The following is a 22,463-nucleotide window of genomic DNA, read 5'->3' as shown; positions in this document are numbered from 1 at the left end:
ATCAAAGACAGAGACCCTGGTCATATGGGAACCCCTTTCCCACAAACACAACTTCCCAACTCCTATATACAACCCCTTACTATAGCTTAAATTTTTCCACCGCAATATCACTACCACCGCTCACCGACTAAACATCTGAATACGCAGCAAAAGTGTAAACGTCATGTCTTTGGGTTAGTTTTTTGGAAGACAAAAGAGGAGAGCATAATATCGTACCAGATCTAACGGTTGCTTTTGAGACTATATGTACCCACGGGCAATTCCAGAACAGTGTGATGAGTAACAATGATAGGTATACGGGGTGGTAAGAGCGAAGAGTACCTATACTCTCACAGTGATTATATTCTTCATACAAACACCAGATACCTTCTATAGACAATTTGTCCTATATAATACTTCAACAAAATATTTGCTATACAGGCTCTGTATACACATGAGCCAATACTTGCCTTATTACCGTAAAAACGAAACGAAACGAACCCAAGCAAACCCACAATCAGAGCCAAACTTTCAACAAAAAGAAAAGCAGCAACTAAAGCGTAAACACACTGAAAATAAAAATTACCCACTCACACCAAACCACACATTCCTACCTCACCGGCGTCCCCTTGCTACTTCTCGCAGCCTTCCTCAACTCCGCGCCCACATCCCATCCCTGCAAAAAGGACCCCGCATCCTCGAGCGCCTCATCCACATCCACGTCATCTAAACTAGGCCTCCGCTGCGCTGGTTCGAACAACGCCGTCGACCCACCAAACACCGAGCCCGCACGCCGCTTCTCCGAGCCCGGCGGCTCCGACTCAGGCGCCAGCGTGTACGAATTGTGCTCATACGCCGCCGCCAACGGCGTGGCGTTGCTGTCCATGGCGGTGGTAGTGGTAGTGTCTGGCGCGATGGCTGAGCTCGTTGGGGGTAGTGATTTCGAAGCCGAAGATTTCATCGCCGAGGGAAGCGAATGCGGGGTCTGTGACTGGGTGTGCTTGGATGGGAAGGGGGTGGCGAGGCTCGTGGCGCTCCAGTCAGGGGGCATCATGGTCATGCTGCCATCGGCTTCAGTGACTTGGCCTGCGCGGCCTATGCCGTGATTGTCTTTGGGATTGCCGGCAGGGGTGGTGGTTTTGCCTATGTCGTCGTCCTTTGGTTCAGGCAGTAAAATATCAGCGATGCTGACGCTTTTTCGGACCTTTCCCTTCTTCTTCACTGTACTGAACATGAACGGCGATGCTGCATTGAACAGATCTTGCGTGCTGACTGGGACATTGCCTGGTGGACCGTAGGCCGAAGGGCTCTTTCGATGGTTAAACTCCCTAAAAGGGGTAATTGTCGTAAACTGTTCTGGCTGTGATGATGGGGGTGTTGTGGTCCACTCGTCCTGTCCTTCGATACCTTTACCCATCTTCGGCTGCAGAGGGGATATGACAATGCTGGTTTCTTTGAGGGGCGAGACTAGTTCCTTTTGGAATGCTTCTTGCGCAAGAAGCAAAGCTGCTTGAGTGGATAGCTCGCGCGTGGAAGATATGCGGAATGCACCACTACAATCGCCTACAATAGTGTGTTCATGCTCTGCTTCAGGTCGCTGTGGGGTAGTTCCTGCAAGGTTTTCTGTTTCTGGGGTGTCGAGAGTGGCAGTCTCTTTTTCAGCCGAACGTTCTAAAATTGGAGGTGCGGGACCACAATCCATCGAGGACTCAAAGTCGATCCGGCGGGGGACTTGTTTCTTCGTTGTTGTCGTTTCTGTCTTGTTATCATCCGTCGGCCCAAGCTGTGGCTGGTTCTTAGTGGGATCAGAAATCTTGCGGTAACTGAATCCAGGAGAGGACGTGTTCATTGGTGAGGCATTGAGATATTGTCTCTTCTTCTGTGCCATCTTCTTATTTAGGTGCTTACGAGCAGACTCCTCCACAGCTGGGCTCTTTGCAACGTGTTTCTCTGTTGACTGTTGAAGCTGTGTTTGGTTGAGCGGCATTTGCCTTTCTTTCACGTTTGGCGTACCACCTCGGCAGTTGCTATTGGCAACCGCATTTTCTTGCCCGTCTAAGTTATGAGACAGTGCAGTAGAAACATCTACCGAATACGGCTTGTCTCCAAGCATGGCGGTCGCTACCAGGTCTCCGTCTTTAAGAGAATTGCTTGGATCAGCCAAAACGTTGCGATTGTTGTTGTTGTTGTTGTCTGATTTGTCGGCAAGCACAGTTCTGGGGACAGGGGAGCCGCTAAATTCTCGACGAGGATAAGCCGTCAGCGGCAAGGGCCGTTGATTGATCGCAGTAAAACCCGAGGAATTTTTCGGGAATTTAGGTACCATGAGGTTAACCGAGTCAGCATCGTCGACAATACTGTCATGCTCAACATTTGATTGCAAAGGTACAGGAGTATGAGACATTCTGGCATCGTCTCCGCACTGATCTATACTCTGCAGAGGCAGGCGTTGCGCTGCGCCACCATTGGTATCAATTTGCATTGATGTCGTTGCGGACTCTTCTGGCGGATTATCTTCTACGAGCGGTTTCTGGGCTACGTTCGCTTTTGGCGTGTACCCTTGGTCTGTTGCAAGCTGATCTCGTTCTACAGAGGATAAGCTTGCAGAGAGAGCAGTAGAGCCATTCACTGAACGACCAAGCGGGGAATGTGGCCTTGTTTCTTTGCAAGTGCCTTCCTCGGAAGGTATATCAGCGTTATGGTCGAGCGCAGGGACTCGGCCGGCATTCCTCGCGTGTACCGCTGTGGTAGGAGGCGGCTCCGGCACAGACGACCTCGTTTGTGGCACGTGGTTGATCTTGTCCAGGACATCCTTTACCTTGCCAGCGGGCCGGGGTTGTGATGGCTTCGATGGAGTAATATGCTCAAGGTGAGAGAGAGGCTCTTGGAAGCCGGACGGGTCATCAGATGCGGCAACTGAGGGCTTTTTGGCAAAGGGCCGACGCCTAAGCCACTCATGGCTATAGTCAGATGGCTGGGCGTCGTCGGTCAGATCCACAGGCCGAGCGGGCGTCTTGCCCAGGCCATCTTTCTGCAGCTGGGCGGCCTTCTCGGCCCTGTGCTTCTGCCGCCGACGTCGCTTCTCGCGGGCTTTGTGGTCGGCATCGTTGGCTTGCTTCCACGGGTTCCTCCAGCCAGGCTTAAAGGGGCCCTTGAGGGCAGCGGAGTGGATGTGCAGCGGGTGGCCCTGCAGGTAGCGCTGGCCCAAGTCCTCGATGCGACGGCGTTTGGACTCACGGTGGTCGGCAGAGTAGTCGGGGCAGAGGATGTGGCTCTCGGGCGGGGCGAGAGGCTCAAAGCTCAGGTGAGCGTAGCTGGGATGGCGCAGGAAGTGCACCATGGTCGGTGTAGGATAATTAAAAAAGAGAAAAGAAGTCGGTGTCCCAGCCCCGCTATGACGGAGGATAGAAGGGCGTTGGGCGTTGCTATGGATACCCCAGAAGCCAATCACCCCAGCCGCTCCCGCGTGGCATCCAAGAATCCACCGGGCGTCTGTGCTGGGTCTGCCTCCAACACAAATACGTCGCGATCGTCGATCATCGCGCGCCGTTGGCTGCTAGGTACCTGCGTCTCAGGTCACTCGCCGCCTCTCCGCCCAACGCCCTCTCCCGCCAGGCGCGTCTGCCTCTGCTCGCGCGCAACCACCACCACGCCCGTCGCGAAGCGCCGAGATTGTCGCCCGCCGCTATGTCCAATCTGTGGCTCGACGACCTGTCCGAGGACTGGATTCCCCAGCCGTCGCCGTCCGATGCTTCCTCTGTGTCGTCGGCCTCGCACGATTCCGTCCAGATCAAATCCCCCGCGCGCAGTCGCGTCCCGCGCCTGCGCTCTTCTCCCGACGCCCAAACCACCCCCAAGAGCGACAACTTCTCCAGGCCGCTTCCCGGCAAGCGCAAAGCTGCCCTCGCCGAACGCAGCCAGAGCGACAACAACATCGCCCTTCCAACCAACTCGTCCGCCCCCGAAGACCAAGACGCCCCCGATGACCCGCCCCCACCACCTGCCGACCGTTCCCCGTCTGCTTCCTCGTCCGACTCCGTAGTCCAGTACGGCACCGTCGAGCAAAAGGCCCCGCCGAACAAGGCAAACAAGTCCCACGACACGCCCGAGTGGAAGCGCCGTCTCATACAGGGCAAGATGGGTTACGGCGAGCAGCGCGACTTGTTTAGCCCCATGGGCTTGGAAAACATATTCCAGAAGCCCCCAACCCAACGCGCGCCAGGAAGCAAGAAAAAAAGCAGACTTCCGCTGTTCAAAGACATGAGCGCATTGCCATCGAGCCCACCGCCGTGGCCCACGGGCGAGGCGCACGCCAAAGACTCTGTCATCGACGGCCAGACGCAGGAGAAGGCTTTTAGCCGCGCGCCAGACGGCACCGCGGACGGATCAGATGCGGATGACTCCGCTGAGGATAGCTTCGGGGAATACGACAACGATTCGGACGCTGGCTCGGTGGTACACAATGGCTATGACGCAAAAGCCGAAGCCGGCGAAGACACCTTTCAGCCGCAGAGCTTCCATCAAACGGACGAGGCCCGAGCTTCGCACTTGCATCCTGGACATGAGCACGAAGATGAAAAATCAAGAGCTACAAGCGGACAGACGGACCTTGCCGACGAGACCTTCAGCCCAGTTTTCATTTCCAAGCACAATACGACGGATGGTGGAGTCGACTACGCGGCGATCGACCTCACCAAGTCGCAATTGGCGCGCCTGCGGGACCAAATAGGCGAGAAAGAAAGCCCCAACAAACCAGACTTTAATGCCAGTCAAGGATCGGACTCGTCTTCGTTCGCAAAGCTCCGCTCGGAGACACTGCCTGAAGATCTTCTTGCAGGTACACCGGACCAGCTCTCGGTAGGCCAATTCGTGAATCTCAAGCGAGGTGGCTTCTCCGCGGATGGATCCTTCATGCGGCGCCCATTGAGCCCTTCACCACTTGGCCGGAAACTGTCAAGCTCAAATGTCGAAGAGCCCACTCCGGTCAACCATAAGAATGAAACTGGACAGCCCATTCCGCAAGTGTACAGGCCGCCGAGTGTATTCAAGCATATCGAAGCTATGTCCCGGCCCATGAGCCCTCCGATCTCACCGAAAACCCCAGCCCTTCGCCTGAATTCTTCTTTCCTCAACCCTGACAGAAATGCTTCGTTCCTCAGTCCGGACAGACCGACACCATTAAAACTCTTCGGGGACCACGACACGTTCACTGCCGCAAGACTGCATCGTAGGATGAGCCAATTGGAAGACACCATACAGCTTCAGGAGAATGCACAGGACAGCAAAAAAAGCAGCTTGGGTTCATCACCTGCCAAACGAAACATTGAAGGCCAGTCGCGACTCCCTTCCGTAGAGGAAGCAAGTTTTCAAAAGAACGATGCCGCGGCCAACCTGATTCCTGAGATCCATGAACCCATACGAGAATCTGCGGCTAGCTACTTTGGCCAAGGCGACCTTAATGAGTATCCCTTCCCGGATGATGAGTTTTCATTTCCATCATCGAGGGACGCTTATGAACAAGACTCGGGCCATCAAGGTCCGCCTTCTCGGACTTCTTCTAAAGGAACTCCGCCAAAGTTTATGTTCAGTGTCGACGACGGAGAGCAAAACACTACTACGCGTATGAAAAGGAAACTTTCACGACAGTCTGTGAAAAGCTGGACAACCACTCTCTCCAACAAGAACTCGATCAAGATCCCGAAATCCCCTAGGGTTGGCTCCAGGAACAGTGACTCCGCTAAGAAGGGGCAGCTTGACCTTCTGAACGTCACAGAAGTGTCTGAAGGGAAGCGACCACCAACGTCGCCCTTCAAGAATCCGACACCGAAAAGGCGTCGGACCTTGCTCTCCAGCGATTTGATGGCTTATTCGGAGCCCATTCCGCAGCTTACACCATCTTCCCCCGCGACTGTAGAAACCGACCCCAGCAAAAAACGTACACGTGTTCGCGAAGAAAACTTAAAGCACACCGCAGAACCAGACGTGCTTGCTCGCAGGACCATACTTCGCCCTCGGAATCCAACGCCAAGTCAACGCAGACGCGAGCAGATTCAAGCTGATATACTGGATGCCACTGACGCGTATCTGATGAGTACACCAAGATTGCATGCTATTCAAGAACACCTTGAAAGCCCAACATCCCGCGACATCTCTACAGACGGCGAAAACGAAAGAGCTATTGCTGGCGAGATTGCTGCTTTCAGCATCAGATTAAATAAGGGGATGAGAGATGAGGAGCGGAAGCGCTCGGTTACAACGCAAGACTTCTTGGATGAAGCTCGGCTAATTATGGATCATATACGCGCCAAAGGGCGACCTAATAGCGCTTTGGAGAGTCTGACTGAGTCAAGCCCGCCGGGCACGCCGACCCGGTACAGGTCGCCGTTCACCCCTGGTATACCATCGTCGCAGTTTACCTTTTCGAGACCGCCAAGTCGTAGTGATGGCGCTAGGAGTGGCTGGAGAAATCCAGCGGCTCGAAGCCATGACCAACGAGTAGTCAGCCATCTACGCAAATACAGAGAAAAGGATGAAGAAGACTACACTCCAACTAGCTTGCGGTCATTCAAAATGCCCCATGTGGAAGGTCACGATGAAGACTCCTCAGACTTCTCTGACGATCAAACCGAAAACATCCGCATCCTCACCAACAAGCTCACAAACCGGAACCGGAATCATGGACACTCTGTCGGACGTTCGATTTCCAGACGTTCAGCCCCTGCAGACGACATGTATGAATCACGACCTTCCACGATGGCTTCTTCAATGGGAAGGACCAACTATACCACTTTTTCGCGACGGTCTGACAACGTTGCTACCTTGGCCCCCGAGGCCGTGGCGCATCTCATTCCTCAAGAGATTGCGGGTATGAGTTTTGATCGTGAAAAGGGCATCTGGGTGAAGAGAAGAAACGCACGAAATGGCGCAGCGGCTGCGACTGATATCAGCAATATGACCAACAGCGAGGATGATCCCTTGAGGGGTATCCCAGATCTGACAATCGACGAAGTCGAAGAGCTCAAGCGCATGAGCCAATACCCGCCATCTCCATCTCCACCAAAGAGGTCCTACCGTGATGAATGGTTCTCAACTGCTTCTACCACCAACTCCAAGCGCGGAGGTCCGACGATATCCGTAGTAGCTCCATCGGACGAATCGGCCCACACTACTAGACCCAGAACGCGGGACGAAGCAGAGCCTCCTCTGCCCGACCCTAGGAGTAGTACTACCGCTCCGTCCAAATTCTCAACCAACTTCTCTTCGAGCGACAGCGAAACTGAGACTCGAGCGACGTCCTATAGCGAGAAGTGCGCGGACCATATCAAACCCAGGTTATTTCTTCAACCGGAGACCATACCTGAGATTCCGTCCTCACCAGCTGTGGAATATGAGTACGGCATTTCCGAAGGCCGCAGTGCTAGTCAGCCTACTCCCAGTACACAGGGACGTATAAATGTTGACCATACCTTTGCTTCTTCTCGCAACCCTCGACCGACTGCTACTGCACGTCAGAGCTATAGCAGTGCCGAAGATGCTATGAACTACCCTGTCATCGAACCCGGCATGGAAGATCAATCGCAGTTCAACCCACATGAACCCTCTGACGCCAGTACTCTCAAGCGAGGCCCGCCCAGCCATTCTCACTCAGCTAACAACCAAAATTTTCAACCTTCTGCAAACTCCAGCCGCCAATTTACCCCGTTACAAGCCGAAGGCCACACTGAACTTTCTGTTGTCCAACATCAATCGGAACAATCTCGCAGGGCATTCCGCGTTAGCCTTGGGCCTGTATCCCAGGGTGCGGCGCCTGCATCTCCCAGCCAATATGCTTATGCAGACGTCACTTTCATGCTTTCAGAGCTCCCAGACTTCACAGTAAACCAAGTTGATGAGCGCGAGCTTCCCAACCGCACTCTTGTTAAGCGTCATGTTGGCGGTAACTCGATCATCAACGGCAATGAAGACCGATTTGGTAACGGCACTATGGAGCTCGTCAAGGCATTGCAAGACGTCCGATCTCGGGAGCCGTTCTGGGAAGATATGCGGAAAGTTGAATTAAAGGACAAAGGACTGCCAACGCTCCATAGGCTCGATGAGATGTGCTACCGCCTCCAGGAGCTGGACGTCAGTGACAATCATATTGCGCAACTGGCAGGAGCGCCGCCATCCATCAGGAGGTTGAACGTTAGCGGTAATTGCTTGACGAGCCTGACCGCCTGGGGCCATTTGATGAACCTCCAATACTTGGACATCAGCGGAAACCAGATTGAGAGCTTGAAGGGATTTTCAGGGCTCATACATCTCAGAGAACTCAGGGCGGACAACAATCAGATAGAGGGTCTGGAGGGTCTATTAGGTCTGGACGGACTTATTAAGTTGAGTCTCAAGAATAACAGGATCAGAAAAGCGGACTTCGAGGGCGCTGAACTGTAGGTTTTCCCAGCGATGTTGAAGATTGGAGCAATACTAACTTGAATAGGGACCGGCTTACGGATCTCGATCTCTCTGCAAACGAGGTTGCTAGTGTGCGCAACCTGTCGTCTCTGCCATCACTACAGCGTCTAAACTTGGATGAAAATGAGCTAGCCCGGTTTCCCTCGCAGAGTACCATATCTCTCCGAGTGTCAAAAATTCAGAAGCTCTCTCTGCGTCAGAACAGGTTAGAGAGCGTCGACCTCCGCCATTTTCCTGCACTGGTCTCACTGGATCTCGACTCGAATTGTCTCTCATCAATTTCTGGCATTGGGGGTCTGCACAGTCTTCGAGCACTCTCTGCCAGAGACCAGCGGATTCAAGGCCCCTTCGATGTTTCATCTTTCCTCGCAAACGCTGACATTCACGAGCTCTACTTATCCTCCAACACTATTACTACATTCACCCTTCCGCATTCATTCCTCAATCTTCATTGTCTGGAGCTTGCATCATGCGGTTTGCAAACCCTTCCGGAGAAGTTCGGTCAACTCGCGCCAAACGTGCGCTACCTTAATCTCAATTTCAATGCTCTGAAGGACTTACGCCCGGTTCTCAACGTTAAGAAGCTTGATGCCTTGCTGCTTGCAGGCAACAGATTGGCACGGCTTCGGCGCAATTTGTTGGTCCTTGCCAAGGTGGCTTCGCTTTCGCGTATCGACTTGAGAGACAACCCTTTCAGCGTAGGGTTCTACCCACCGCTATCCAAGGTCACTGCGGTGACTGCGCGATCCCAGGAATTTGACGACAACGATTTGGAAGGTCAGGAGCCGAACGCTCTGCCAAATGCAGTCAAGACCAAAGACGTGCAGTACATGTCGAGGTTGGACGAAGACACTAAGATGAGAAGGAGAGTATACGAGTTGCTGCTCGGGCACAGCTGCAAAGGGTTACAGCAATTAGACGGGCTGGAGTTCAGCCGCAAGGACGCGTTGTCGAAAGACAAGTGCTGGGATAGGCTGGTGACATTAGGGGTGATCAAAAAATCGAGCAAAGGAAAAGAAATGGAGAAAGTCGGGGGTGCTGCCATGAAGGGGACGAAGGCAGGTAACGAGTGAATGTGTACACGATAGCATCGACGGCGCGTTGGATTGTTTTGAGCGAATATTGGCTTTGGGATAACGGAAAAGGGGAATTTGTTCTTCAGAGTTGGTGAGCTGTTTCTCGGAGCAGCATTGGAAGGCACGAAGCAGGACTTCGAAACATAATTAGAAGCGTTAGAGCGGTCGAATATCAGGTACTGGTTCATCTGCTATGTTGTCTCACGACAGAATATTCAAGTTGGGTATTGCTGGCCCATCACGCCGCTAGAGGTTCACGGTTTCATCCTCTGCAGTACACTCATTTCGGATGTCGTGATGGATATCAGTGCGATTGGGCAAACGACACCGGCCATGAGTTGTCTGCAGTGGAGCGCACATCATGGAGATTAGGCCTTCCTGAGAGATGCCTATTTGGGGTTAGCGTAGTGTTTGATTGCCTTATAGGTACCCTTGCCGATGCGATGCTACGCGCCTTTGGTCCTGCAGGTATTGTATAGTCCCAATGCTAATGGCGAGATGAACCCGCCATCGCATCGTGCTCTTGTCCTACTGCCACCGCATCATTTCGTGGTTTTTTTTTTTTTTTACCGCATCGCTGTTCACATTGTCTATCTGCCCTTGCCTATATTCCTTCCTTTTTGGGATAAGGTTAGTGGACCTCGGTGGAGTGGCGACGCCCTGCCAAAGCGTCCAATGAGAACAAGTGCCACCCTTGCCGCCCGAGAGTGATAGTAAGGCGAAAGCAGAAGAGGCTGATGGTTCGACGAGAATCAAGCCAGATGAAACAGATTTAAGCTCCTGCTAAGCAACCCGCCGGGGCCGCAGCGGCGCCTTGCGCTGGTGGTCGCGGGGAGGGGGCTGTGCGAGGCGGTGCACAAGCATCTCTGGTTTCGTGAGACGATCAACGCACCAGATGGACGAGGGATAACCAAGCGCTTAAACATGTATTTAAAGGCAATGTCTACTTGGTGTGAGATGTTTTGGATTGCGTTTATGTCCTTCTTTTAAGCCAGAGGTTTCCTATCTTCCTTGTCGTTCATTCTCTTTCTTGTCCGGAAAGCATTATACCTACTTATTCGCCATGATCCGACTCAGCGGTTACGCCTTGACGCTTTTTATCTCGACTGCCTTCGGCACTTTCGGGACCTACGGAACAGATATCTCAGCTGGCCTGGATATTGACGGTTCATTCGACGTCCAGGGCTGGGATGTGCTTCCGAAATGTTGGTCGAACTGCATCAGCAGCCAGAAAGCAAGCTGCGACTTCTGGGATATCTCTTGTAAGACATTACACCTGCCTTACCATAGTACACTTACTAATGTCATCCAGGCCTGTGCCAAGCTAGCAATGGGGACTTCCTTACCAATGTCGTCAACTGCGCTCGAAAGAACTGCGACAGCCATTTCGACGCCTCTCTTTTGATCTCGCCTCTCGAGACCGCATGCGCAATCATGGGCCAACCTATCTCTGGGACTTGCATCAGCAGCGCATCGGCGGCGGCAACGGCAACCCTTGAAATCGGTGCTTCCATCGGCGCCTCCGCTGGTGCCTCTATTGGTGCGTCCGCGGGTTTCTCTGCCGGCTTCTCTGCTGGCGGCTCTGGCGGCGCCTCCATCACACAGACGGCCACGGCTGTCACCACCTATGTCACTAGCATGACAAGGACGACGACCGATGCGGACGGTACAACCATCTTTGTCATCGAGACGGCTACAGTCTGTCCTGGATCGACGACCATATTCGGCTCGGCCCTATCCACAATCGCTGCATCGACGGGTGCGGGTGCGGGTGGCACGGCGGGTTGGAGCACCACAGTGATGACCAGTGCCGCAGAAACGTCGGTTGCTTCCGTCGCCGAGACTACGACGGCCCAGGTTGCGAGCACGACGGCTGTAGTCGAAAGTACGGCGGCCGCTCCCCCGCCGGAGGAGACCACTGCACCTGTGGCATCATCGGACACAGGATCTAGCGCAGGAACCAGTGTGACTGGAACTGGCACTGCAAGCCAATCTCAGACCTCCGCTGCGCACAGCAGCCCAACCGCGACTCCGTTTGAAGGCTCGGCGGCCGTGTGGGGTAGTCGGTGGTACCTTGCTCTTTCTGGTATACTTCTTGGGTTCCTCTGAGCGGGCGACTCGTAGATGTCAAGTTCTTTTGATGATACCTCTGAAGAATGACAGGTTTTTGTTTGACCAGGTGTGCATGTTTGTGGTGGTGATTGACGATGGCGGCGTTTCAGCCCTATGAAGGCCACGCGTTGAGGCTGGAGCACGTCAACGCTAATAAAAGCTCCATCCCGTCATCGTAGCCGCTGTGTTTTCTCCAATTCCTCCCTCCTTGTCTTTATCATCACCCCACATTCCCGTATCCGCGTCCCAATAGTCTTCTTTCCTTCCCCGTCCGACACAATGGCTACGTATGTGCTTCCTCTACCCCTCTACCCCGCCAATTGCCCACATATGTCGCTAACCGCTTCCGCCGCCGCGCAGCAACATCACCTGGCACGCGGGTCTCACCCGTAAGGAGCGCAGCGAATACCGCAAGCAGCAGGGCTTCACGCTGTGGTTCACCGGTCTGTCCGCGTCAGGCAAGTCGACCATCGCCACGGCCCTCGAGCAGCACCTGCTGCACCTGGGCGTCGCGGCCTACCGCCTCGACGGCGACAATGTGCGCTTCGGCCTGAACAAGGACCTTGGCTTCTCCGAGAAGGACCGGACTGAGAACATCCGCCGCATAGCTGAGGTACGTCTGCAGACCCCATTGCTGCCCTGTCGCCTATCGCACGCACTAGCTAATCATTGCTACAGGTCGCCAAGCTCTTCGCCGACTCCTCCACCGTCGCCATCACCTCTTTCATCTCCCCCTACAAGGCCGACCGCCAGGCCGCCCGCGACCTGCACGCCCAGACCCAGGAGGGCGACACGCCCCTCCAGTTCATCGAGGTCTACGTCCAGATCCCCGTCGAGGAGGCCGAGAAGCGCGACCCCAAGGGCCTCTACAAGAAGGCCCGCGCCGGCATCATCCCCGAGTTCACCGGCATCTCCGCCCCCTACGAGGAGCCTGAGACCCCGGAGATCAAGATCGAGAGCGCGAAGACTAGCGTTGAGGATGCCGTTGCCCTCATCGTTAAATACCTGCAGGACAAGGGCCTGCTCAAGCTTTAAATGCTTTGTTTTATGTTAAGACCTTTGTATAGACTCAAAAATACCTAGATCTGTTGCCCTGCTGCCTCGCATAAGCTCTGCTGTGCAAAGTTTATGGTGAATAAATGCCTTATAAATGGCATGAATTTTCTAAGCCGTGCTGCTTTTGGCCAGCCGTTTCTGCTTGGACGTGAGAGTCGATTTCCCAAACAAGCCTAATCTAAGTCCTGACTGTTTTTCACAGCAAGAACCGAACCAGATATTTCAAATGGCCCTCTACTTAAAGCGGCACAGACAAGCAAGACGAGGAAGCAAATCAGTAGTAGATTTTTTCAAAGTGGTAAGTAAATTATCACAAAGTTCTAATTTAACACGAAAACTCATTAAAAACCAAGGGTATAACGCCAAACAGCCTTCCAAGATCTAGAGAAGGTTCGTAAAGTAGTAGACCGAAGTAAAGGTCAACATCTAGATAGACGACAACCTACTAGCAAAGTACACTTAGTAAGTTGGTATCGGAAACCAAAAGCGGAGACTGGACATTTAGCATGGCTAAACAGTCCTGAAATATGGCCATGAGAGCAACCAAGTACTGGATATGCAATTACAGCTCTGCGTCAACTTTGCTTCTTCATCCCCCATATTCAGAGGTGAGATACTCCCCAGGAATTACTCAAATGTTGCCAATGATATGCCAAAGGCAGAGCAGGGGCAGCAGTTGCACATGCTGGAAGCAATGGTGCTTCCTGGCAACGACGGTACGGTTGAGAACCGAGTGGTGGGGAGACGCTTTACATCAAGAGAACGGCGCACCTGCTGGCCCAATCGAACATAGTTGAGCCAGCAAGTCATCGCCCAATGAATCCGGGCTTGCGTTTTGTGCATCTGCTCCTCCGCGCGCCGATGCAAAGGTTCCCCAATCAAGCTCAAACTCTCCGGTACCGGCACCCGAGCCTCCCGCAGCTGTGGCTGCTGGTCGATTGGCGGTTGGGTTTGCGGCCAAGGGACCAGTGCCCACTGCGTACGTGCTTGCCCGTGGCCTCTTCTGGTCTTGCTGCACTGCCGGCTGTGGCCTATCTCTGTCTTTGGGCAACCGTTTTCCTGCTGAATTCCAGCCGCGGCTCTGGTTCTCCCACCTGCGTTGCAGAGCTACAAGGAACTCTCTTGTCCGCCTTGCCGAGTCGTAGCTCTGCGTCAAGTCCTCTAGCGCCCTGAAACATACGCTAAGGTGTGACGCTGCATCATTTGCTCCATCGGCACTAGTACCGCCCGTGAGATTGTTCGAATTGCTGAAGTGGCTGAGCCCGCGTTTCGAGCAAATGATAAATATTAGGATAAGAGAGGTCGTGAAGATTATGCTAACAGCTTGGATGTTCATACGACGGAAGGTGTACCGAATTTCGTAGAGGCGAAGAAGCTCTGCAACCGCGATGGACGATTCGATGCACATCTGCTGAGCGTGCACATGACCTGGGCCCTGGGGAGGTGAGGGCTGGATGTAAGTCTTGGAAACGTATGGCCGGTGAATGTAGATCATAAATTGATGGTAGGACATGTGGAGGAGAAGTACGTGTGGAAGATAGGCCGTGGTAGTGTCATGGTGATCGACCTGGAGAAGTGGTGGCAGGCTGGCCTTCCAGTTAAACATTTGGTTGGTAACACGAAAGGAGAGTTCCTGAAGGTCTTTTTTGGAAATATCGGAGACACCATAAAGGACGTGACCAAGCGGCTCCATGATCTCGCACAACTCAACGGACTGTCGAGTCACAATTTCCACGGGCACTTGGAAGCTCAGAGAAGGGTCTGATGCTAGCGCGTTTTGAGAGCCGTAAGCTACCCATGGATTGATCATGCAGGATGTGAGGTCAGAGGCAGGCTTGCTGACTGATATCTCGCCATTGTTGATCCTGACAGGTCGGCCATAGTAAAATCCAGAGAGGTGGTCCACAACATAGGTTCCCCAGAAAGTTGTGCGACGCAGTTCGGCTTCAGAAGAGCTCATCTTCCCCTTTTCTATGTACGAGGTCATATCCAGATGGAGCCCCAGGTCGAAGGCCAATCGCATAGCCATGCCACTGTACAACCATCCGCGAGCATCTCTTTTACAGGCCATCTCGTGGCCGCCTAGGATGACCAAAGCCTGTACTGTTGCTATACACGGGCTGTCCATTTCAAGCTCGAGCAGGGCTTTGGCCCGGTCCGCGAAGAACTCGCCCAAAGACTTTGGCCAGGTAACGAAGTTCGGGTGATAGCGACCATCGAACGCAGCGCCGGCGGCGCACATTGCGTTTGTGAGTACCTCTGAGTAATATGCAACATCCTGCTTCTGAACACGCCACTCTTCTTTTCCAATCCGATACATAACTTCATCCACCACGTGAAAGAACGGATCCTGCCAAGCAAAGTAGAGGCCTATTAAATGCTCTTCTATGGCACGGTCAACGGATTGCCCTACTCCTGCGGCCTCCAAGGCTGCTTGTCCACGGGAACGGACAGATCGGTTGACTCCATGATGGTCCGTGTCTGGAAAGTCTCGTAGGAGGGCAAGAGACGACGTTGGGCCATAGTAACGTAAATGTCCATCCGGGGCAAGTTGTAGAGAGCCCATTCGGACGGAGATCTGCTTGATCAGTTCATCTTCGCTTTCGTCATCGCTGTTGTCTGCAGCATCTTGCGGCGTATTCTGCCCAGTCGCAGGTTGCGGCAGGCTTTGAGAGGGTGAAGCCAGGTGGTGCTGCGGCGGTGGGACGACAGGCTCGGAAAGTGACGCTCTTGGAACGGGTGGGGGCTCGATGACAGGATTGAAGGACTGGTTAGCGGCATACGAGACAGGCCAGGTCTGCGGGTCAAGCAAATTCCAGTCGAAGCCAGCGGGAGCAAAATCCAGGGAGGTACCAGGGTCTGGGGGCGGATTTAGCGCGTCGGCCGAAGAAGCGCGGCGCATGGCGCTCTGCGGGAGGCGGAGGACGTCGAGGATGCGGACCAGCTGAGCGGCCTGGGCAGGCTCCATTGGGGGAAGTTGCAGGCCATGGGCGAGGACGTGGTGACTTAGCTGGTCGACGCGTGCCGAGAGTATCTCAATGGCATTGCGCAGTGAGACCCTTTGGGAGGAGGCGTCAGACGACGTTTGGCGCGGAGCGGGGCGGGAGAAGGCTCACCTCCTTTTGTCTTCGTCTTGCGAATACCTGCACTCCTTGCCTTTGGCCTTGCACTTTTCACAGCTAGGCTGCGCGCCATCGCACTTGATCTTGGACTCGCGGCATGCCAGACAGGCGGTCGTGACATGCCGTCTGGGCGCCTTTCGCTGCTGCTTAGCCGGTGGTTGCTGGGCGGCCGGCATGGGATCTTCAATGGACGGCAAGGCAGAGATCAGCCGGGCGAGGCCATGGAGCGTCGTTTAAGCACCGTCCGAACAAAAGGGCTGATGATTTTGCTGACGCCTGAAACCCCGCAGACTCGTGGCAAAAGCCGATGACCCCATTTGTGGGGAGAAGGCCCGATCCCGCACCACTCAAGACGATCACCTCTCGCTCTCGCATTATAGGTAACTATGATATATTTACATACTTCCTGTACATAAATCCCAATTTTGTACAAAACGTTTAAGATCATCATGTCATGAACATTTCTCTCTCTGCACTCACCTCACATCTCGGCCGTCTCGACGTACAAACCATTACCGTCCTCCTTAATGCCCACCCGGGCCGTGCTGCCGCTCCTGAGCTCTCCTCGGATGATCTTGTCCGCAAGACTATTGCCCACTTCCTTGGAAATGAGCCGGTTGAGTGGTCTTGCTCCAAACCGTGGGTCATAGCCCCGTTCGCAAAGCCATTCTTTGGTTTTATCGTCTACTCTGAGCTTGATCCTCCTGTCGTCCAATCTCGTCTGTAGCTCTTTCAGTCTGATATCGACAATATCCCTGAGCGCATCCCGAGGCAGACGCCGGAAGATAATGAATTCGTCGATACGATTGAGGAATTCAGGCGGGTAGTTTAGTGCAACCGTATCCATAACGCTTTTCTTAATGGCCGGGCTGATTTCTCCGCTCTTCTTGTCGATCTGGTGCGTATGGAGGACGTCATCTCCTACGATTATGTCGGCGCCTAAGTTGGAGGTGAGCACTATGATGGTATTGCGGAAGTCGATCTTATGGCCTTGCGAGTCTGTAAGGAAGCCCTCGTCAAGAACCTGTAAAAGGAGAGCAGAGATGTCGCGGTGCGCCTTCTCGAATTCATCAAAAAGCAAAACGGCATAAGGCTTCCGTCGAACTGCTTCCGTAAGTTGGCCCGCATCCTCATAACCGACGTAGCCAGCGGGGCTTCCGATAAGCCTGCTAATCGTGTGTTTCTCTTGGAATTCACTCATGTCGAAACGGATGACAGCAGTCTCTGTGGAAAAGAGGAAGTTTGCCATCTTCTTACAAAGCTCTGTCTTACCGACACCCGTGGGTCCAAGGAACATGAAGCTAGCAAGTGGGCGGTTTTCTCCACTAAGACCCGCACGCTGCATTCGAACAGCATTGGCGACGGCCGTTAGGGCCTCGTCTTGGCCCCTAACGGATTCCCGTAATGTGTCTTCCATATGTATGAGCTTTTCCACTTCGCCCGCCATGAGCTTGGTGACTGGAATGCCGGTAGTTCGGCTGACCACTCCGGCAATGTCGTCCGCAGTGACTGAGTCGTGAAGAAGGCTATCCGCGGATTTGTCAGGACTGTCGGTGCTATCTTTTGGCAGGCGTTGCTCGAGCGATGGAATGGTTGAGTAGCGTAGCTCGCTGGCTTTGGCAAAGTTACCCTCGCGCTGAACTTGCTCGAGCTCAATTTTGGCTTTCTCCAGGTTCTCCTTAACGTTCTTGATCTGTTGAATCTCGGCACGCTCATTCTCCCACTTCCCGTTTAGTGTTCCGACCTCCTCTTGCTTTTTGCGAAGACTCTCTTCCAACTTCTCTCGCCGCTCTCTGCTTGCAACATCGTCTTCCTTGCGTAGAGATTCCAGCTCAATCTGAATTGTCATAATTTGGCGGTCCAGTTCCTGAATGGCGTCCGGCTTACTCTCCTGTTGGAGTCGTAGCGCACTGGCGGCTTCATCAACCAGATCAATAGCCTTATCTGGAAGGAAGCGATCCGTAATATAACGGTTACTGTAAGTAGCGGCCGCAACTAATGCACCATCCGTAATCCGAACTCCGTGGTGTACTTCGTACCTTTCCTTGATACCCCGTAGAATGGAGATGGTGTCCGGCACGGTTGGTTCACCGACGAGAACCGGTTGGAACCTGCGAGCCAGTGCGACGTCCTTTTCAATCATGCGGTACTCGGCGAGTGTTGTTGCACCGCAGCATTGAAGATCTCCCCGTGACAGTGCAGGTTTGAGGAGGTTGCTCGCATCGATGCTACCTTCCGCTTTTCCAAGGCCAAGGAGGGTGTGAAGCTCATCCACGAAGAGTATTACTCGGCCCTGGGCCTCTTCCACCTCCTTCAACACCTTCTTCAGCCGCTCCTCAAAGTCTCCACGAAACTTCGCACCCGCAATTAACTGTCCCAGGTCTAGCGAGACGACTCTTTTCTCTTTGATCGACTCCGGCACGTCGCCTTTGACAATACGCTGTGCCAGGCCCTCAAGGATCGCCGTCTTACCCGTACCCGCGGCCCCGATGAGTACTGGGTTGTTTTTCGTTCTCCGCGATAGAATTTGAATAGTGCGGTGGATCTCGGCATCTCTACCGATGACAGGATCGAGTTTTCCGTCTTTCGCTCTCGCGGTAAGATCCACTCCGTACTCTTCCAAAGCTGGCTTTTCTTCGCCGCCACCCATGTTCATGCGGTGGGTGCCGCCTGGAGGATGTGGACGGCCATTGGCATAGTACCGGACGGCGGGGAGATGGGGTGAAAATTGAGAAAGCGCTGGGAAGTTCAGCGCAACGCGTGAAGGCAAGGTGATTAGTGGTCGAGCAGCTCGAGGGTAGATGGATGCCTCGCATAGCGGGGCGGAAAGGCGCCTTGCGGCGAGTCTTGCTCTGGACGGTAACATTGCTGTAATTCGACGATGGCGACAATGGGCGAGCAGGGAGGCGCGAGATATAACAGCTAGGCGCGCCACGCGCCGGAAGCTTCGAGGCACTTCGAAGGTGCAATGGAAGCTCTCGGCAGGTCGGCCGACGACGACGATCAGCCACCAGCCACAGCGGGCCACGGGCTTGCGCCACGGCCGGGCCGATACAGTCCGACTAGCTTGACCTGAGTCACTGGTCTAGTGGCCCGACCACCTCGAAAAACGTTTCCTGCCCCTCCTCTTCCTTCCCTCTCTCGCACTCCTCTTGATACCCACCACCTCAACACAATTCCAAGATGGGTTTCACCGACTTCGTCTCCGAATCTGGTCTCACCCGTATGTACCGCGTACAGAAATTTCGTCTCGCGACTTTTGGCTAACTGATATTTCCAGTGCTTGACCGCTGGGTTCAGACTCGCAGCTACATCGTTGGGTGAGTATTTCGTCCCCTGCTATCCTTGCTTTACTCTGTGATGAGAAAAATTGGTCCGTGTTTCTGAGCGGCTTAAGACCCCGCATTTGAGGACACAACAAGCGCTTTGCGCACCTCTGAGTTTTATTTATTTTTTGCCTTTTACGCGTTTTCACACATTGATCGGTTTTTTCTATCGAACCAGCACTGACAACGCTATAGCTACGCCCCTTCCCAGGCCGATGTCAAGGTCTTCCAGCAGCTGAAGGAGGCTCCCGCCGTTGAGAAGTACCCTCACGCCTACCGCTGGCACAAGCACATTGCCACCTTCGAGTCCGAGTTCGAGACCCTTCCTGGTGACCCGTCCAAGGCCGCTACCGCTTATGGCCCCGAGTCCAGCGACCTCACGGTCAACCCTGCTGCCGCTCCCGAGAAGGCTGAGGATGAGGACGATGTCGACCTCTTCGGCTCTGACGACGAGGAGGAGGACGCTGAGGCCGTGAGGATCAGGGAGGAGCGTCTGGCCGAGTACGCCAAGAAGAAGGCCGGCAAGGCGAAGCCTGCCGCCAAGTCGGTCGTCAGCTTGGATGTCAAGCCCTGGGGTATGTCAAGCTAAAAGTTGCGGTCCGCATAAGATGTGTGCTAACGATTTATTCAGATGATGAGACTAACATGGAGGAGCTCGAGGCGAACGTCCGTGCCATCGAGAAGGACGGTCTCGTCTGGGGTGCTTCCAAGCTCGTTCCCGTTGGTTTCGGTATCAAGAAGCTCTTCATCAACCTGGTCGTTGAGGACGAGAAGGTCTCTCTTGATGAGCTCCAGGCGCAGATCGAGGAGGACGAGGACCACGTCCAGTCCACCGACATTGCTGCCATGCAGAAGCTGTAAAGCTAGAGTGTTCACTCAATATCCCCCTTTGGATCTCTAGCTGCAATGACATCGAGCATGTCTTTTTCTTTGCCTTCGCTATGCCTCTTCCATGATGGGTTTTGGGAAGGTCATGGTATTATGGATTGATGTCTTACGAGCGCTTTGTGAAATAGATAAGCCAATAAAAAAGATGAATATGGCAAACTGCTGCATGTGAAGTCGCAGTTGTGCGCGCATTCCTTGATCGCTATCGTTTTCTACGTGATATTTGATACCCCGCTGGCAACTGGTGCGCCGTGCGCCAAATCATTACCGTCACCACTCTGGCTTGGCGTTGCGCGACCTGCCTTGAACTGAACATACGCGTTCATCGGAGCCTCCACTTCTCATCACCCACCGTCGCCAACCATGGCCTTTTTCTCAAGCCTGTTGACGGGTGTCGGCCTCGTCTTCCTCACTCACGCGTTTGTCGCCCCGCAAAATTACTAGCCTACGGCCAGCTAACTACGAAGCACAGCGTCTATTCTGCCCACGAGCACTCTGCCCTGTATTCTTCTCCTTCGAACGCTACCGCTTCTCCTGTTCCCAAGCTCCCGCTTGACATTGTCGCTGAGACGCTCATTTCCGTGTTGCTTGTCGCAGCTGGTATCGTACTGAGCAGCCCGCCGCTGAAGCCGATTGTATGGAGTGCGTGGGCCGGAGAGGCCGAGAGGGAAGAGGCGAGGAGACGCAAGGGGAAAGGAAGAGCGGTTCCCACTGGAGAAGCGCCTGGTGGCAACCCTTTCACCTGGTTGACGGAAGAGAGAATGGGATTCTGGGATGGGAGGGTGAGTTGCTCACATTCGCATTTAAGATAATGGAACCAATGCTTACGCTTAACAGGGCAAGCGGAAGGAATTTGCTGACTGGGTGCGTGAAGGCCAAGATTAAGGAGTGGGTTGGTAGATGGGTATGCGATGCCGTTTGAATTGGTCCTACCGTATAGATGGTACTGACTGCAAACTCGAGTAGCAGGGCAGTTTTGAGGTTGTTCGACACAGCCTTTACGGAGCAGTTCTGACAGTTTCCCAAACAAACGATTAAATCATCCATGACAGCTTACTAGTGGCCAAAAGTCTAGCACCGCATTCTTCAGCGCCCGCTATAATAAACCGAATGCTTCGTACTCATATCTTCAGGTTGTCCAATTGATATAGCTGAATTGCGGGATGTCCTTGCGCCCTCATGAGACGTCCCGCATGACAGCTGGCATCTGCTTGCGTTCGCAGCCTACACAATACCCGTCGTGGACCAACTCCGCCGAACCATGCCCCTCCCCGCTCGTCTCTCTAGCAACATCGATCGCCTTGTTATCAATATCCGACCTCGACCTGTCATCCCTGGTTCCGTTTTTATGTACGGTGATACCGGAAACCCACCACACCGCCGCGCTAGCTATCCTCGTCACCACTCCAACCTCTTCCTCATTCCTCGGAGCGTAAACCATAACAAAATGTTTTGGCACGAACCTTGCTAACCAGCCACCGCGTGCCAAAGGGTGCCGCTCTCCCCATCCCCGTTCGATTACAAGTTTCGCATCCGCCGGGTATAAAGTCATGTGCAGACTGCCGTCGCTGCCATGTACGTGGCAGACTTCACCTCGACAGGTGCGCGTCCGTGGCCGCAAGCTGAACAGGCCAGTGCCATGCTTTTCGAAGCAGGAAGTTCCTTCAACAAGCAGGTTTCTTGGATCTCGAGCTAAATCGCGTAAAGCTTCGGCAAACACCTCATGGACGTGTTTGGGGCTGCGTTGTGTCATCTGTCGATGCGGAGCGATGCCCTTCGCTTGAGGGCGCCGGCCAGTCCGTTGCGGGAGAGAGGTGAGGTAGCCATTTCCGCAGTGCTCATGTGGGAGGAAATGAGGGACGCAGGGGTCTGGGAGAGCGAACAGTCCGAGAAATTTGACCTTCAGGTAGCCGACCGGTGTCTGAGGAGTACCACCTGCACCAAGGGACAGAAAGTCGCAGTAGTCGCGATGGATGAGGTAGATGGCCGGTGGGATGAGCGCGACGGCTACGAAGAGAGCCAGAAACGACTGGAGAGTAGCACTATCGAGGATCGTCATGCCGCGAGCGTTCAATGGAAAGGTTTGTGTACAAGAGAGGGAGGTGTCTTCGCTAATGTTGCTGCTGCTGTCATTGCGGTGTAACAATGCAAAGTCCAATCGGATTGATGTCTGCACGGGCGTAGGTAGTTGTCAGCCTGTGACGTTTTTGTGACTCGCGCCAGGGCGAGCGGGCGGGAACGCGGGAGCGGGCGCCCGGCCGTCTTGACCGCACTTCACACGGGCACGCAAAGCCAAGCTGATCATCCGCCATTGCTCACTATCGCCAACGTTCTGCAAAAGGATTTGGTTCCTGACCGAATTACTACTACGAAGTGCTACTCCAGGCATTCACACAATACTGATGGTACTCTCTAGCCTCCTCCAACGCGATGAAAATGTTAGCTTCGTC

At 53.9% G+C, this 22,463-nt stretch overlaps 8 protein-coding genes across 8 annotated transcripts; 4 read left to right on the top strand and 4 right to left on the bottom strand.

Moving 5' to 3' along the window:
- Positions 1-300: 300 nt before the first annotated feature.
- Positions 301-3,324, bottom strand: K452DRAFT_284121 (uncharacterized protein). Its single transcript, XM_033539895.1, has one exon. It carries the CDS (start codon positions 3,317-3,319, stop codon positions 590-592), a length of 2,730 nt encoding a protein of 909 aa, XP_033401460.1. The 5' UTR covers positions 3,320-3,324; the 3' UTR covers positions 301-589.
- Positions 3,325-3,666: 342 nt separating this feature from the next.
- K452DRAFT_305712 (uncharacterized protein) lies at positions 3,667-9,506 on the top strand (the record flags this gene model as incomplete). The annotated part of the gene is made up of 2 exons (XM_033542919.1): positions 3,667-8,408; positions 8,459-9,506. 2 exons carry the CDS (start codon positions 3,667-3,669, stop codon positions 9,504-9,506), a joined length of 5,790 nt encoding a protein of 1,929 aa, XP_033401459.1.
- Positions 9,507-10,077: 571 nt separating this feature from the next.
- K452DRAFT_356135 (uncharacterized protein) lies at positions 10,078-11,672 on the top strand. Its single transcript, XM_033546020.1, has 2 exons — positions 10,078-10,771; positions 10,822-11,672. Exons 1-2 carry the CDS (start codon positions 10,573-10,575, stop codon positions 11,616-11,618), a joined length of 996 nt encoding a protein of 331 aa, XP_033401458.1. The 5' UTR covers positions 10,078-10,572; the 3' UTR covers positions 11,619-11,672.
- A 145-nt stretch (positions 11,673-11,817) lies between these two features.
- K452DRAFT_265059 (uncharacterized protein) lies at positions 11,818-12,721 on the top strand. The gene is made up of 3 exons (XM_033538727.1): positions 11,818-11,908; positions 11,982-12,234; positions 12,300-12,721. Exons 1-3 carry the CDS (start codon positions 11,901-11,903, stop codon positions 12,654-12,656), a joined length of 618 nt encoding a protein of 205 aa, XP_033401457.1. The 5' UTR covers positions 11,818-11,900; the 3' UTR covers positions 12,657-12,721.
- Positions 12,722-12,939: 218 nt separating this feature from the next.
- Positions 12,940-16,062, bottom strand: K452DRAFT_244065 (uncharacterized protein). Its single transcript, XM_033537935.1, has 2 exons — positions 15,794-16,062; positions 12,940-15,736 (listed from the first exon to the last, which is right to left on the bottom strand). The coding sequence occupies exons 1-2, from the start codon at positions 15,973-15,975 to the stop codon at positions 13,432-13,434; spliced, it is 2,487 nt and encodes an 828-aa protein (XP_033401456.1). The 5' UTR covers positions 15,976-16,062; the 3' UTR covers positions 12,940-13,431.
- Positions 16,063-16,156: 94 nt separating this feature from the next.
- On the bottom strand, positions 16,157-18,749 carry K452DRAFT_284117 (uncharacterized protein). The gene has a single exon (XM_033539894.1). It carries the CDS (start codon positions 18,663-18,665, stop codon positions 16,281-16,283), a length of 2,385 nt encoding a protein of 794 aa, XP_033401455.1. The 5' UTR covers positions 18,666-18,749; the 3' UTR covers positions 16,157-16,280.
- Positions 18,750-18,958: 209 nt separating this feature from the next.
- Positions 18,959-20,203, top strand: K452DRAFT_356131 (uncharacterized protein). The gene is made up of 4 exons (XM_033546019.1): positions 18,959-19,022; positions 19,080-19,119; positions 19,321-19,700; positions 19,757-20,203. Exons 1-4 carry the CDS (start codon positions 18,983-18,985, stop codon positions 19,984-19,986), a joined length of 690 nt encoding a protein of 229 aa, XP_033401454.1. The 5' UTR covers positions 18,959-18,982; the 3' UTR covers positions 19,987-20,203.
- Positions 20,204-20,357: 154 nt separating this feature from the next.
- K452DRAFT_349190 (uncharacterized protein) lies at positions 20,358-22,147 on the bottom strand (the record flags this gene model as incomplete). The annotated part of the gene is made up of 2 exons (XM_033545582.1): positions 21,249-22,147; positions 20,358-20,394 (listed from the first exon to the last, which is right to left on the bottom strand). The coding sequence occupies exons 1-2, from the start codon at positions 22,070-22,072 to the stop codon at positions 20,358-20,360; spliced, it is 861 nt and encodes a 286-aa protein (XP_033401453.1). The 5' UTR covers positions 22,073-22,147.
- Between the last annotated feature and the right edge of the window lie 316 nt (positions 22,148-22,463).

Source organism: Aplosporella prunicola, assembly GCF_010093885.1.
Source record: "Aplosporella prunicola CBS 121167 unplaced genomic scaffold K452scaffold_4, whole genome shotgun sequence".
NCBI classification, from domain to species: domain Eukaryota; kingdom Fungi; phylum Ascomycota; class Dothideomycetes; order Botryosphaeriales; family Aplosporellaceae; genus Aplosporella; species Aplosporella prunicola.
Note: the sequence above shows the minus strand (reverse complement) of the source record. Positions and strands in the feature narration are given on the sequence as shown.